The sequence below is a fragment of the Furipterus horrens genome, unplaced genomic scaffold, assembly GCF_987537825.1.
Source record: "Furipterus horrens unplaced genomic scaffold, mFurHor1.1.pri manual_scaffold_11, whole genome shotgun sequence".
Classification (NCBI taxonomy): Eukaryota; Metazoa; Chordata; class Mammalia; order Chiroptera; family Furipteridae; genus Furipterus; species Furipterus horrens.
Window position 1 is genome coordinate 57,186,846 of NW_028327181.1, and position 12,511 is coordinate 57,199,356.

Genomic DNA, 12,511 nt, shown 5'->3' on the forward strand with positions numbered 1-12,511 from the left:
GTCACCTGTGCAGTGAGGACCTTCCTGACCATCCTTTTAAAAATCGGGAACTGCTCCTACCTGCTTCTCTCGACCCACGTCCCTGCTTTATGTCTCCCCGTATCAGCTGGAGCATATTCTATCTTTTGCTTTTGTTTGTTTGTTTCATGAATGTCTCTGCCTTCTAGAGCATCAGCTCCATAAGTGCTTGGACCTGGTGCTCTTTCCCTGGCTTCTCTCTGCAACCTTGGTTCAGCCCTGAGCCTGGCATGGGTGTGAGGGGTGAGGGTACCTGTGCCAGGCTGCTGGGCCTGGGCCTGGTCTCTCTCCAAGTACAGTGCCGTCATTAGGAAGCAGCCACCTCCCAGGGCAATGACGAAGGCACAGCACAGGAAGCTCTTCTGAAGGCTGAGGAAGCGCTGCAGGTACGAGTCGGGGTACCTGGCCCGCAAGGTGCTGGAGATCTGCAGAGGAAGGAGGCTGGGTGTGCCAGGCCACATCCAGTTCCCCCCGGGGCCCGCCCCACCTCGCACACACTCAAGCATGACCCCTGGCCCACCCACCCAGCCTTACCAGTCCAATGAGATAGGGGCTGCCGGCATCTCCCAGGATGTGGCCCACCGTGATCTGAAGCGCCTCTGCAGTCCCGCGGCATCTAGGTACCACTACTGACTGCAAAACACAGGAGTACCAGGGGAGCTCCCCAACGAGGGCAGAGAGAGGACACCCCTCCTACCCACCTCGTGCTCCCCACCTGCCAACAGCCTGCCTGGAGGTGGGACAGTCAGGCCAAGAGGAGAGGAGAGGCAGTCAATGACCCCAATGCCTGAAGCCCCACCACCAGAATGTCATGCTTGGGAAGACGCCCCCGTCCCCCAGGATAGGGGTGCCAAGGCCCCTGATGAGGTCATCCCTCCTGAGAGTTTGCTCTTAAACCATGCAGGGGCAGGACATGGCTGTGAAAGCAGAGATGGGGCTGGGGCCTTGCAGCTCAGGGACCCAGGAGGCAGTAGTGAGCACTCACCCAGGTGCCCGCTGTGTGGGCACAGGGGCGGGATAGTTTGGACAGCTCAGCCTTGCTCTTGGGAAGTTCAAGCCGCACTTGGCAGAGACCAAGGCAGCCTTGCTGGGGAGGCCTGTGTCACTCCAGAGAAGAGGGTAAGGGAGCGAGGAGCATGGATTCTGGAGTCAGAATGTCTGGGCTCCAATCCCAGACTGGATGCCCCCCTCCCTAGCTGTGTGACTTTGGGCAAGTTGCTCCACCTTTCTGCGCCCCCAGTCCTCTTGTTCCCAATGTGGGTAACAATGGTACCCACATAGAAGGCTATGTTCATTATCATTCTTCATCTGGTGTGGGCATCGGGTAGGAAAACAACCTACGACTCCAGGGGGCAGACTGCTTCTGGGCATTGGAACCTGCTGTGCCTCCTGCCTGGCCAACCACCCCCTCTCTGGTCCCCCCGGAGCATCCCTATTTGTCCTTCAGGACTGACCTTTCGGTTCTCTCCTCTGTAAAGCCTTCTCAGAGTTCAGGGACCTGCCCTGAGTTCCCATAGCCCTAGTGGACACATGTCGCCCACAAACTGGGACGGTTCCTTTTTTGTCCACCTGCTCTTACCCCTACACTTGTCTGGGCAGCAAAGCTCCTCATTTTTCTTGGGGTCCCTGGGGTATATCAACGCACAGAGGGGACTAGCTGAAGGTTGGAGTGGTCCCAGGAAAAACCTTGCCAGAACCCAGGGACCCAGGATGGGGACGGTGGAGGGGGCAGGCATGGAGGAAGGGGTTCAAGCAGGAGCCACACTTCCCACGGTCCCAACAGAGCAGCCACAGGGGAGCTTCCCACTCCAGAGCCTTATCCTTGAGATCTAGGTGTCCATAATCAGTCCGTTGGGGTAATAATAATTAAAATAATTGTTATATTATATATATATATATATATTTTTTTTAATATATCTATCCAACCAAGCCATGATGGAGACAAAATTATTACCCACATTTCATTGATGAGGGCGTCTTCCACGGGGAGGGTGAGGAACCAGCTCAGGGTCCCACCCAGGAAGCAGCAGGCTGCTTGCTGATCCCAGGCCGGCTCCCTCCAGGGCCTGGACTTTTGACAACTCTGCTGCTATGAGCAAGGAGGAGTCTTTCCAGCAATATTTATGGATTTGTTCTAGAACATTTGGAATATGGAGAGAAGGATAAAAAGGACAAGTTCCTCCCCAGACCTGCAAACAGGTAAGTAGAGAAGCTGGGGAAGGGCATTTCAGCCAGGAACAGTGTGAGCAAAGGTGTCTTTGTGAGCAGGAGGTCTGGGACTGGGAGCCACAGGGGGTCTGGTCAGAGGGGCCTTGTGGGTGGGCAAGGTAGAGTAACAGGAGTCACTCTTGTGGGTGACCTGCTAGTCCCGAGGTCACTAGTGCTGAGCCATTCTTCCCAGGTGGTGACAACGCTGGGCCCACCCACCACGATAGCCTGCCAACAGGCCTGAGAAGGAAATGACCACAGCGCTGCACCTTCCCCGAGTGCTTCCTTCTCACCCCATAATTACGTGATTACTCACCAGTAGTTTGGGGGAAAGGACAGGGACTCCTGGAGGTGTCCACAAAAGTCCATTCAGGGTCCAGAGCTGCTTGGACCCTCAGAGTCAGGTCCAGCAAGCTGGCCCACCCTCCCTTCCCAGGCCCCCCAACCAGCTGGGCCAAGACTGAGCCGCTGCTGCCAGGGGCGAGAGAGGCAGGTCTCCCTCAGCCTGCTCTGGGTCCCCACTGTCGCCCTAGAACCACAGGGCCAAGCCTGGGCCACCAGCCACTGGAGAGCCCAGCTGGTAATTTTAGAAGTGAGAGGCTTTTGGGTTCCCAAAAACCCAAGCTTGCTCTATTCTGAGACAAATACACCTGTATTTTTATTCTCCCTTCTTAGAAGAGCTGTTCCCTTTATAGCCTGGGGTCTAATCGGCGCCAGGCAAGGGCCTATTGGATTCACAGTGGCAACCACCGGGGGCAGACTTCTGGGCAGCCTGCCTCCTGTGCTCCCCACTCAGCCCTCACTTACCCCCAGATGCCCCTGGGGGTGTAAGCAGAGAGCTACCTGGGGGACAGAAGGCAGAACAGGGAAGCACTGAGGTGGGGTCATCAGTAGGTTCAGGGAGATGAGGAGGTCAGCCTGGGGAGATACAATGTCATCCTTCCAGGGAGCAGTGCCCTTGGGGGCCCAGCTGGGCCAGGGGGTGGGGGTGGGGCTTGCTGGAGGGGTTTGATGAGAGACCTGGCTGTGATAGAGCCCGATCCTTTTCACCCACAGAGCCTCCAGGAGACAGGGGCTTCCCAGGCTCGGGGAGGGAGCTCCCTGTCCAAGCAAGTATGTGAGCCAGGGGATAGGCTGTATTAGTCAGAATTTTACAGATGGTTCACGGCCTGGGGAGCCGGCTGCACAGACCAGTGGTCTCCAGGGGTGCTGTGAGGAGCATCTATGTCAGGATCACGTGGAAAGTTCATTAGAAATACTTATCCCTCGGCCCCAGCACAGACTCATGGAATCGAAGTCTGAGGATAAAGGGCCTGGAACCTGCATTTGCAACCAGCTCCCCAAAACTGATTCAAGAAGCTTTGAGACCCACTGGACCAGACAGCATCTGACTTCTCTTGTCTGTGGAGGCGCCGATCAAAGAGCATAGTGTTTCTGAGGCAGGACTGAGCTGGAGGCCAGCGGAGCCTCGGGAACATTCACGATGTGGGCAGCCGGTATTAGCTAACCTGTCCATACAGCCTCCTCACTGCCTGGGCCTCCCCCAGAGAGAGCACCTGTGCCTGAGGAGCAAGATGGGACCCTCCTGCACTTCCTGCCGTACCCATGTCCCCACTCACTTCTGGTCCCTGCCCTGCTCCAGGCTGCTTCCCCCCAGCCTCACCCCACCCCACCCACCACGGGCCCTCTCTCCACCTTTCTCCCCTCCCTGCCCCTGGATGCTGCTGCCGCCTCATCCCTGAGAAAGCAGTACCAGCTTCCCAGGACCTTCAGCCAATTCCAGCTCCTGTCCTCTCTCCTTGGGCACAGTTACTTGTGGGTGTGGTCTACATGCCGGGTCTCCTTCTTCACCCACCTCTTCCTCACCCTGCTCCCAGCTGGCATCTGCCCCTCCACTCCAGACCACAGCTGGCCCCTCACCTGTATTAGCCCTAAGGCCACGCCATCCTTGAGTGTCCCCTCTCTCTGCCAGGGACCTGAGCTTCAAGGACTGCAAGGACGGGTCCAGCTCCCACCAACAAAGTGTCCAAAAGCAATCTTTCGCTAAAGGGCTTTAGGAAGGCGGGAAGGCAGGAGAAGGGGGCGTGAAGTCTTCCTGGGGTGGCAGGTCTTGCTAAGCTTTGGGGGCTGGAGGCCTCTGAGCCAGGGAAGGACCCCCAGGGAGCACCAGGTGGTCTGGATCACAGCCAGCTGGCCCCCTGGGCAGCTCCAGCCAGCTCCCCAGCAGAGCCAGATGGGTTGAAGTGTGGCTGAGCAGCCCCTTGGCCCTCCCCATACCCCCCACGCTTACCCCCAGCACACATGCAGCTGTACAAAGGACCTGGCTTGGCCAGGTTAATCATTCTTGCAAACACAGACACTGAGGGAAACATAAGAGCAGTCTTCACATATTTGTGGTGCTGTCACGTGGAAGAGGGAGCAGCACAGTGGGGGGCAGGCAGAGGAAGCCGCGGGGGGTGGGGCAGGTTTCAGCTCCACCTGAACCGCCTGAGAGAACAGCTATGTTGGGGTCAAGGGGTAGCTCCCTGGGCCTAAAAGTGGGCCATTCCATGAAGAAAACATTTGCCAGCGCTTCCCTGCTTTCCCGCTTACCCAGGGCTTTCCTGCAGGCTCTTGCTTACCCTGCCAGGCTGGTACAATTACCCCCTTGTCAGAGACAAGGAAACTGAGTCCCAAGGCCATTCAGCAGGTCTGTAAGCTGAGTTTGGGCATGAACCCAAGTCTCCTGTCTGAAGTGAGGAGGGTCAAAGGCAGGACAGGCCCGTCACCCCTGAGCCTGGGCTATGGGGGGAGGCAGAACATCTAGGCGGGAGGTGAGCCTCCCTTCAACAGTAGCATCCAAGCAGGCCTTGTTGGCTAACCGAATGGCTGCACTTCCCCATGGCCCTTTCAAACGCAGATTCTAGAGCGCCAGGGCACCTCTGGGAGATGGGGACTGAGAGAGTGGCAACCTCTGACTTCCATCAGAGTCCGGGGCAGTGTCCTCTGTGCCAGCCGCTGGGCCAGAGCTCCACACGCATCGTCTCATTTCACCCTCCCAATAATCCAGGAGGCATTTTCATCCCCATTTGCCACACAGGGAGACTGAGGCTCAGAAGCACCTAGTGACTTGCTCAGGTCACACGGCTAAGCAGTGACAAAAGCAGGGATGAGCCCCAGGTCTGTTTCCTGAACCCAGGTTTGTGCCCTGCCACTTACACCATCCTCAGGGCGGCTTTCAGCCACCTACCAAGCTGCTCTGATTCCCCCATGCTCGCACTGGTGCCGGGCTGCCAAAGGCAGGATGAGGGCTCTTGGGGTGTCCCGAGGTCTGGGACCCTGTGTCATCCACAAAGGCACAGCCCTTCAGTGTTGAAAGTCCTTCCCTGCATGTCTCCGAGAAGGAGGAAGGGACGCTAGATTCTGGACCTAGCAGTCATGTGGTCAGCACAGCATCAGGCCTCATTGTAGCCCATGATGTGGGAGTGATGGTGACCTGGACCCACCTGGGCTCAGTGGCTATAACCCTAAAGTCAGGCCTTCCCATCTATGAGCCCAGAGTGGAGGCCAAGGAGCCTGCTTGCTGAGAAGGAGTGTCGTCAAGAAAGAGGGTGGGAAGGAGGGAGTCCTGGAATCAAAAAACCACGGTTCCAGCTCAGTGCCTTTGCATGCTATGTATCCTTTGTCCAGATACCTGCCCTCTCTGAGCCTCCATTTGTTCATCTGATAAATGGGGGTGAAAGTCAGAGGAGATGTTCAGGAGTGTCAGGGAGGCCCCTGGGCTGAGGCAACTATTCTGTGACCTTGGTCCCCGACCCCAGGGTCTCCCTCCCAACATCCAGGCCACCCGCTAGCAGAGGTCCGGCCCTGAGCTAGACAAACTCCAGCTCCCCCTACTCAAAAGGCCCCAGGACCAGCTCCCCACATGGACCCCACACCTACCAGGAGGATGTCAGCAACCACTGCCCAGTTGCAGGAGAGAAGCAGCTCCCCAAGGGCCAGGAACACCTGTGGACAGAGGCCAGCTGTGGTGAGGCTCCCTGGACCTCAGCCCCTGACCCTTCCAAGCACTACTTCTCCCCATGATGGAGAGGGATGCTGAGGCTGCACAGAGGAAGGCACCAGCAAGGCTTACTGGGCGGCCGAGGTCTGGAACTGTGCTTCCAGTTCCGGCAGCCTCAAGGGTAGGTAGACACTTCCATCTGGGCAGACTGGCAGACCCAGAGGGCAGTGCCGGCCCTGGGTCTAGGAACAGCACTGTCCCTGGTGGAGAGCCTCCAGGGCCCAAGGTTTAAGGTCACCCACCCACGGGGCCCCAGCGGGAGGCAGCCAGGACATCCAGGCCACTTCAAAGGCAGGGAAACAGGCTGGGAGAGGAGAAGAGCCCATCCCTCCTCTGTTCCCCGAAGGCCTGTGCACACGCATAAAGTGCCTATTGTGTGCGCCCTCCCCACCCATGTCTGCTGGTAACTGGAGGCCCCTTCAGGCCCATCTCTCCCAGCTCCCTGAACCCTCCTCCTCATGCCAAAGGATTAGGACAATCCTCATTCCACTCACTCAAGAAGAGTTTAATGAAGCAGCAAGGAGAAGAAAAAAAAAAGTCTTAGTCGTTCCTGGAGTCACGGGGCTGTGCCCTGGGCAGCCAGGCTCTGGCTCCCAAAGGCCCGTGGGCACCGAGAGCAGAGGAATCTGCTTTGTGCCAGGCATGTCCAATCTGGTCACCCATCTAACCTCTTAGCCGCCTCATGAGGTCGATACCATTACACTCACTTAACAGATGAGGAAATTCAAGCCCAAGGTCACACACCAAGCCACTTTCTGGCAAGCCCCTCACCCCTGGGGCTGGCCCTGTGCAAGATGAGTGACAGTAAGCTGGTGCAGGAGGTGGGGAGAGTCTCCATAGAGGTCTCAGCAGCCACAGTGCCCAGCGACACTGGCAGGAGGGAAGCCAGAGAAAAGCCAAGGATGGGAAGGGCCTCCTGGTGAAGGTGGTACTTGAACAAAGCCCTGAAGGGTGGGCAGGATCAGAATGGGCTGAGAAGAGCCCCAGGGCAATGCCAGCAGAGGCCCCACTAGGACAGAGGCAGAAAGGCTGAAATGCAGCCACCCTGCTGGCCGGGGCAGGAATATGGCCCCGTGTGGTGGAGCGAGGGCAGCTGTGTGTGTTCTCTCAGTCCAACAAGTCCCTGGCCCTCTGCACCCAAACTTGGGAACCCTTGAGGGCAGGGCGGGCCTCCCTCTGGACCTAGGACATGGGGCTGGGCACCCACAGGGGTGGGAATCAGACCTGCTGGCAGGCAGGTCTCGGGCAGGGCCCAGGCAGGCCACAGACCGCATTCCAGCCTCCTGAGGCCACAGGAAAGCCTGGGCTGGGTTCGCACCCACCATCCCCTCACATTCCAGCCACTTCCACCTGGACTGCCAGGCCCTCCCCTCCTCACACCTCCAGCCTGTGGCCCCCTTCCCTCCAAACCATGGGCCCCCAGCCACGGGACCAACCGCGCACTCTGCCGGCACCACAGTCTCCCCGTGTCTCCCTGCTCGCCTGCACCCACGGCACACACTGAAATACACCTTTTCCTTCCTCCAGCTGGAATAGGGTGGATCCCGACCCCAAAATAGAACCTATCAGAGGGAGGCTGCGGCCACAATGGGGCCATTCAGGCAGAACAAGTCGCCTGAGGATGCCAGGTTTCCTCAGACACACCTGGAAACCGACCCATGCCACCAAATCCTCGCCCTCACACAGTGGCTTTCAGGGGCCAAAGGCCTGAATGGGGAGAGGCCGCCTCCCAATTCCATAATTACAGAGTCTCCAGAGACAGCTGCTCAGGGAGGGGCTCCCCAATGCAGGGTGTGAACTCCTGGGGTAGATGGGCCTGGCCCCACCCTGCCAGGCTGGGGGCCTTGGGGAGGCCACCACCTCTGGGCCTTGGTTTCCCCAACCACACGACAACCGGGGTGGCAAAGCTCTGCCAGGCACCTCCAGCACCAACAGCCCGTGCTTCCAAAGCTGGGACCTACACCTGGCACTACCCGTGCTTCCCACAGGCTGTGTGCAAATTGGGCCTTAGAGCTCAGTGGCTTCCACGACCAGTTCAGACTCAAGTTCCTCAATGACTAAAGGGGCCGTGGGTGAGCATAAAGCCACCGTGAAGAATTTAGCCGACTGTTGAGAGCTACTCCTACATGGCTGCTTCAGCCCCACAGGGCCAGGCACCTCCTGGACTCTCTCCTGGATGGCCACAAGCACCTCTCACTGCCCCCCTCATGTCACTGTCCTTACTGTGGCTGAGCCGGCCAGGACACAGGCCCTAGACACAGACTGGCCTCCAGCAAGCTGCCAAAGCTGCTTCTCTGGGAACGCCTGTCGCAGCCCGTCACTTGGACTGGATGCAGGAAGAGGGAGGCGGGCAGCTCCTGCAGGCCCTGCTCCCCCTCACAACCCTCCAGTCACTGACTCCGGTCCATTCTGCACCCTAGATGTCCCTCCAGTTGGCCTGTTCCCCCTGTCCACCGCTGCTGGCCTGGTCCAGGCCTCCCCTTCTCTCTCCCCCTTACCAGTTTCCCAGGCCCCACAATCCCCCGCCCTTAGTCCTAAAGGGGACTTCCAAAAGGGAAATCTGATTCTGCCCTTGTCCCCTTAGCGCCTGTGCACACTTCCCTGCACCCTGGCTTAGTCCCCCTGGGTGATAGGGCCTGGGAACGCTGCCTGGAGCCTGAGAATCGTGTTGCCCCTCAGCCTCTGGCCTTTCCCACTTCAGACTCAAGAGGATTCCCCCTCCAGCAGAGGCAGTGATGATGACTCTCCCTGGCCTTAGTCACCCCTGACCTAGAGCGGGACACACCCGCTCACACTGTGACGCAGGCACACGTACTCTCTCACACACACACACACGAGCATGCACAATGCACGAACACGTGTGTATGCAAGACCTCATGTGTACACAAGCTTTGACACATGTGCATGATCATACATGTGCCCTCACACATGGATACTCATAACCTGGGACACACACAAAACTCACACATTACAAATACACACATATGCAGATAACATGGATAACATTTGAAATATTAAAACTTGGGTGGCTATAAACACTGGTACCCGCTTGCTGAGGTGAACTTGGTGAAAAAACAGCCTAGTATGTGCATGTGCATGCTTGTTGTGGTCTCATAATATGGGCAGCACACACAATCACACATATACACGTACATAAACATGCTCGTGCCCTCGCACTCACGCACATGGACATGCACTCATACCTTCACACACACACATACACACACCTCTCCTCTGGTACACCTGCAGACACAGGTAGGCATGGGAAGGGAGCAGGAGGAAAGATGAAGCCCCTGCCCAGAGAAGGCTCAGCCCCTATGGGGTGCAGTGGGCAGCATCCTCACCTCGGTCCACCTAAGTCTTCCAGTGGGGCAGTAGTTAATCTCTGACCTGCAAAAAGTGAGTTCCAGGCCCTGCCAGTAAGGGACAAGGCAAGCAGCCCGATGTGCCTGTGGAGACTGGGGCAGGGCTAAGAACCCATCCTCTCCTTTCACAGATCAACTCCTCTCTCCGTGTGGTTGGGCCAGTCAAGACAAAGGCCCCAGGCACAGACTGGCCGCCAGCAGGCTGCCGTGATGGCTGGCACACTTTGCCCCTAGGCCTGCCAACCTGTAATTGCAGGGACTGGCTCCAGGGCACAAGGGCACCACCTGTTTCCCAGGGGCCAGCAGCAGCCCGGCAGCCTGGCAGGCAGGCGGGGAGGGAGGGAGGCAGCGAGGGAGCAGAGCACTGGTGTCCTCCTGGAGGATTCGGCAGAGAATGTGGGCTCTCCCGGTGGGCTCTGCTGTCCGTCCAAGAAGAGCCACCTGCTAGATCTTGGCAGGGAAGTGGGGCCTTCAGAGGAAGGGCGGCAGGTCTCTCTCAGTCCCTATGAGGCAGCCCGTGGCAGCTCTGGTTACTCCAGGCCAAGATGCTTCTTATTCAAGAAGCCCGCCAAGGGCTAAGTTGTAGGAGAAGCCCCCAGAGCAGGGGCACCTGCACAAGACAGCTGTCTGCGCACCCCATCCAGGGTCCAGAGAACAGAATCCCTAGCTGACGTAGCTGTGGTGGGCACATATCCTGGCTGATCCCTGCCAACCACCTTGCAAGTCTCCCCCAGAGGCACCAGGTTGGTGAGATACTGGGTCTGCATCCCTGGTCCTTGCTCAGGGGTCTTCAAGGCTCAGAAGGACAGCAGCCCCCCGGATGTAAAGCCCTCGGTGACAGCCAAGCTGGCTCTGCTCTGTGTGGTGGTGGCCGCATCCTTCCTTGGGCAAGCAGGGAACTCAGTTATGACCTCATTTGGGCTGGAAGGGCCTTAAAGATTGTCTGGCCCAACGCCTGAGTTAAGATGAAAGAATGAAATTGCAACAGACTTCCCTTCCCCCCAAAAGTAAAAAATAGTAAGTCAGAAAAAAGTTGTTTTTCACCAAAGAAAAAGAACAAAATCTAATGAGATAAACATTAAATATTGGCAGGAGGGGGAAAAACAGACAGTTTTGGACTAGAGCAGAGCATATGGCCTTTCTCAGCATCCTTCCCCGAAACTATTCTCCAAAACCCCCCTACTGGAGGGAAATAAACCAAAGGGTCTTTAGTCCCCACTCTTGACTGAGAACCAGTAGGAAAAGCTGCTGGGAAAAAGGATAAAAGTAGAAAAAGTGAACAATGGCTCCAGTTACTGATTCCACTCAAGACCGGAGCACAGCCCCCATCCCAGAAGGAGATGCACCCAGTAATTAAGTACAATGTGGAGGAGCATTTACCTAAATCCCAGAAGAGAGAGCAGAGCCCAGGTGTTGGCACAAAGACTCCTCCCTGCCTCACCTGAGCCCTGCAATTCCCTCAGGCGACAGAAAACCAAATGCTCACCTCCCCGATTGGAGACGGGAATGGTCACAAAGAAGGTTGGAAGAGAGCCAAGAACAGAGTCGTCTGCACTCAATCAAAGCAAAGTCAGTGTCTGAGCAGAGTTGCCCAGGCCAAAGCTAGGTGAATGCATTGAGGAGAGAGAGAGAGAGAGAGAGAGAGAGAGAGAGAGCGAGTGAGCGAGAGAGAGAGAGAGAGAAGCCAACCTAGAAGATAGATGATAGGAGGAGCAGAAGAAAATTCCTTATAATTGCTTCAAACTATATTGAATGTTAGTTCAAACAAGAAAAAGCTCAAAGATAAAATGAACCCCCACAAGACGAAATATAAAGGGATATCAAAGACCTAAGGAAGTAAATGGGGGGTGGGGCAAAACTGCCAACAACTGTAAAGAACAAATAAATTATAAATAGCTAGAAACAGAAAATGCACTAATGAAAGAAGACTTACTGATATAGACAAAAAGTTTAATATAATCTCACTGACTGGTGATTTTTAAAAACACAAAGAGAAGAACACATTAGAGAGAAGTAAATGATATGAAAGACAGATGAAGATGATCTGGGCTGGGACTAGTGTGCAGTCCATGGAAGGAGCGGCTCACTCTCGGGCTGCGCAGGTACAGAGTCAGCGCCTGAGAGCGAGCCCCCCAAACGTGTGCCCTCCCTGCCTTGCTGGCCTCACCCTGGTCCCAGCCTTGAAGATGGTCTACCCTAACTACAAAAATAACCAAATAAACAGACATAAGACTTATTCAAAGAGGTGAAATCGGGAGGGAGGATACTCAGTACCGAGTCAGCAGATAAGAACATTCTTAGGAAGAGATTTTGTTCTGATATAGAATATTTAACATTGAGACACAGTCTAGCTGTGGTAAGCACCTTCCGACATGGCTCCAGAGAGCCCTGCCTCTTGTTTTCTCAGCCTTGCCTTGGCTGCAGCTGCAAGAGACCACGAAGCCAAACACCCAGTGAGGCTATACCTGGCTTCCTGACCCACAGAAACTGAGAAGTAACAAATGTGTGTTGTATTAAACCGCTAAGTTTTAGGATGATATGTTACACAGCAAGGGATAACTTATACACTACCTAAGCTACTGAACTTCAAAAATGAATAATAAAATTTTCAGGTATCCAGATGGAAAAAGTGACTCAACATGAAGGATTTTTTAAAAATCAGGCTAACTTTATCCTCCATAGCAGAATCCGATGCCAAAAGACAAAAGAGCAAATGTTTGCAAAGTAATGAGGGGAAGAAAATGTGAGCCAAGAATATTACACCCAGTTAGACACTGTTCAAGTAAAGCATCGAAGAGAAGACAGTATCGGACATGAATGAACCAAAAGAATACAACCCCTCTAGCCTTTGTAGGGGGATGTGGAGTGGGGGTAGGGG

The 12,511-nt window shown here is 55.8% G+C and overlaps 1 protein-coding gene across 1 annotated transcript in view; it reads right to left on the bottom strand.

The window, feature by feature from the left end:
• SPNS3 (SPNS lysolipid transporter 3, sphingosine-1-phosphate (putative)) overlaps positions 1-12,511 on the bottom strand; it is a 39,037-nt gene that overhangs the window by 892 nt on the left and 25,634 nt on the right. Inside the window, exons 9-11 of the mRNA XM_090290667.1 lie at positions 6,148-6,213; positions 553-651; positions 272-443 (exon numbers count right to left, since the gene is read on the bottom strand). Coding sequence (XP_090146793.1) covers positions 272-443; positions 553-651; positions 6,148-6,213 — 337 coding nt within the window. The remainder of the gene's footprint in view (positions 1-271; positions 444-552; positions 652-6,147; positions 6,214-12,511) is intronic.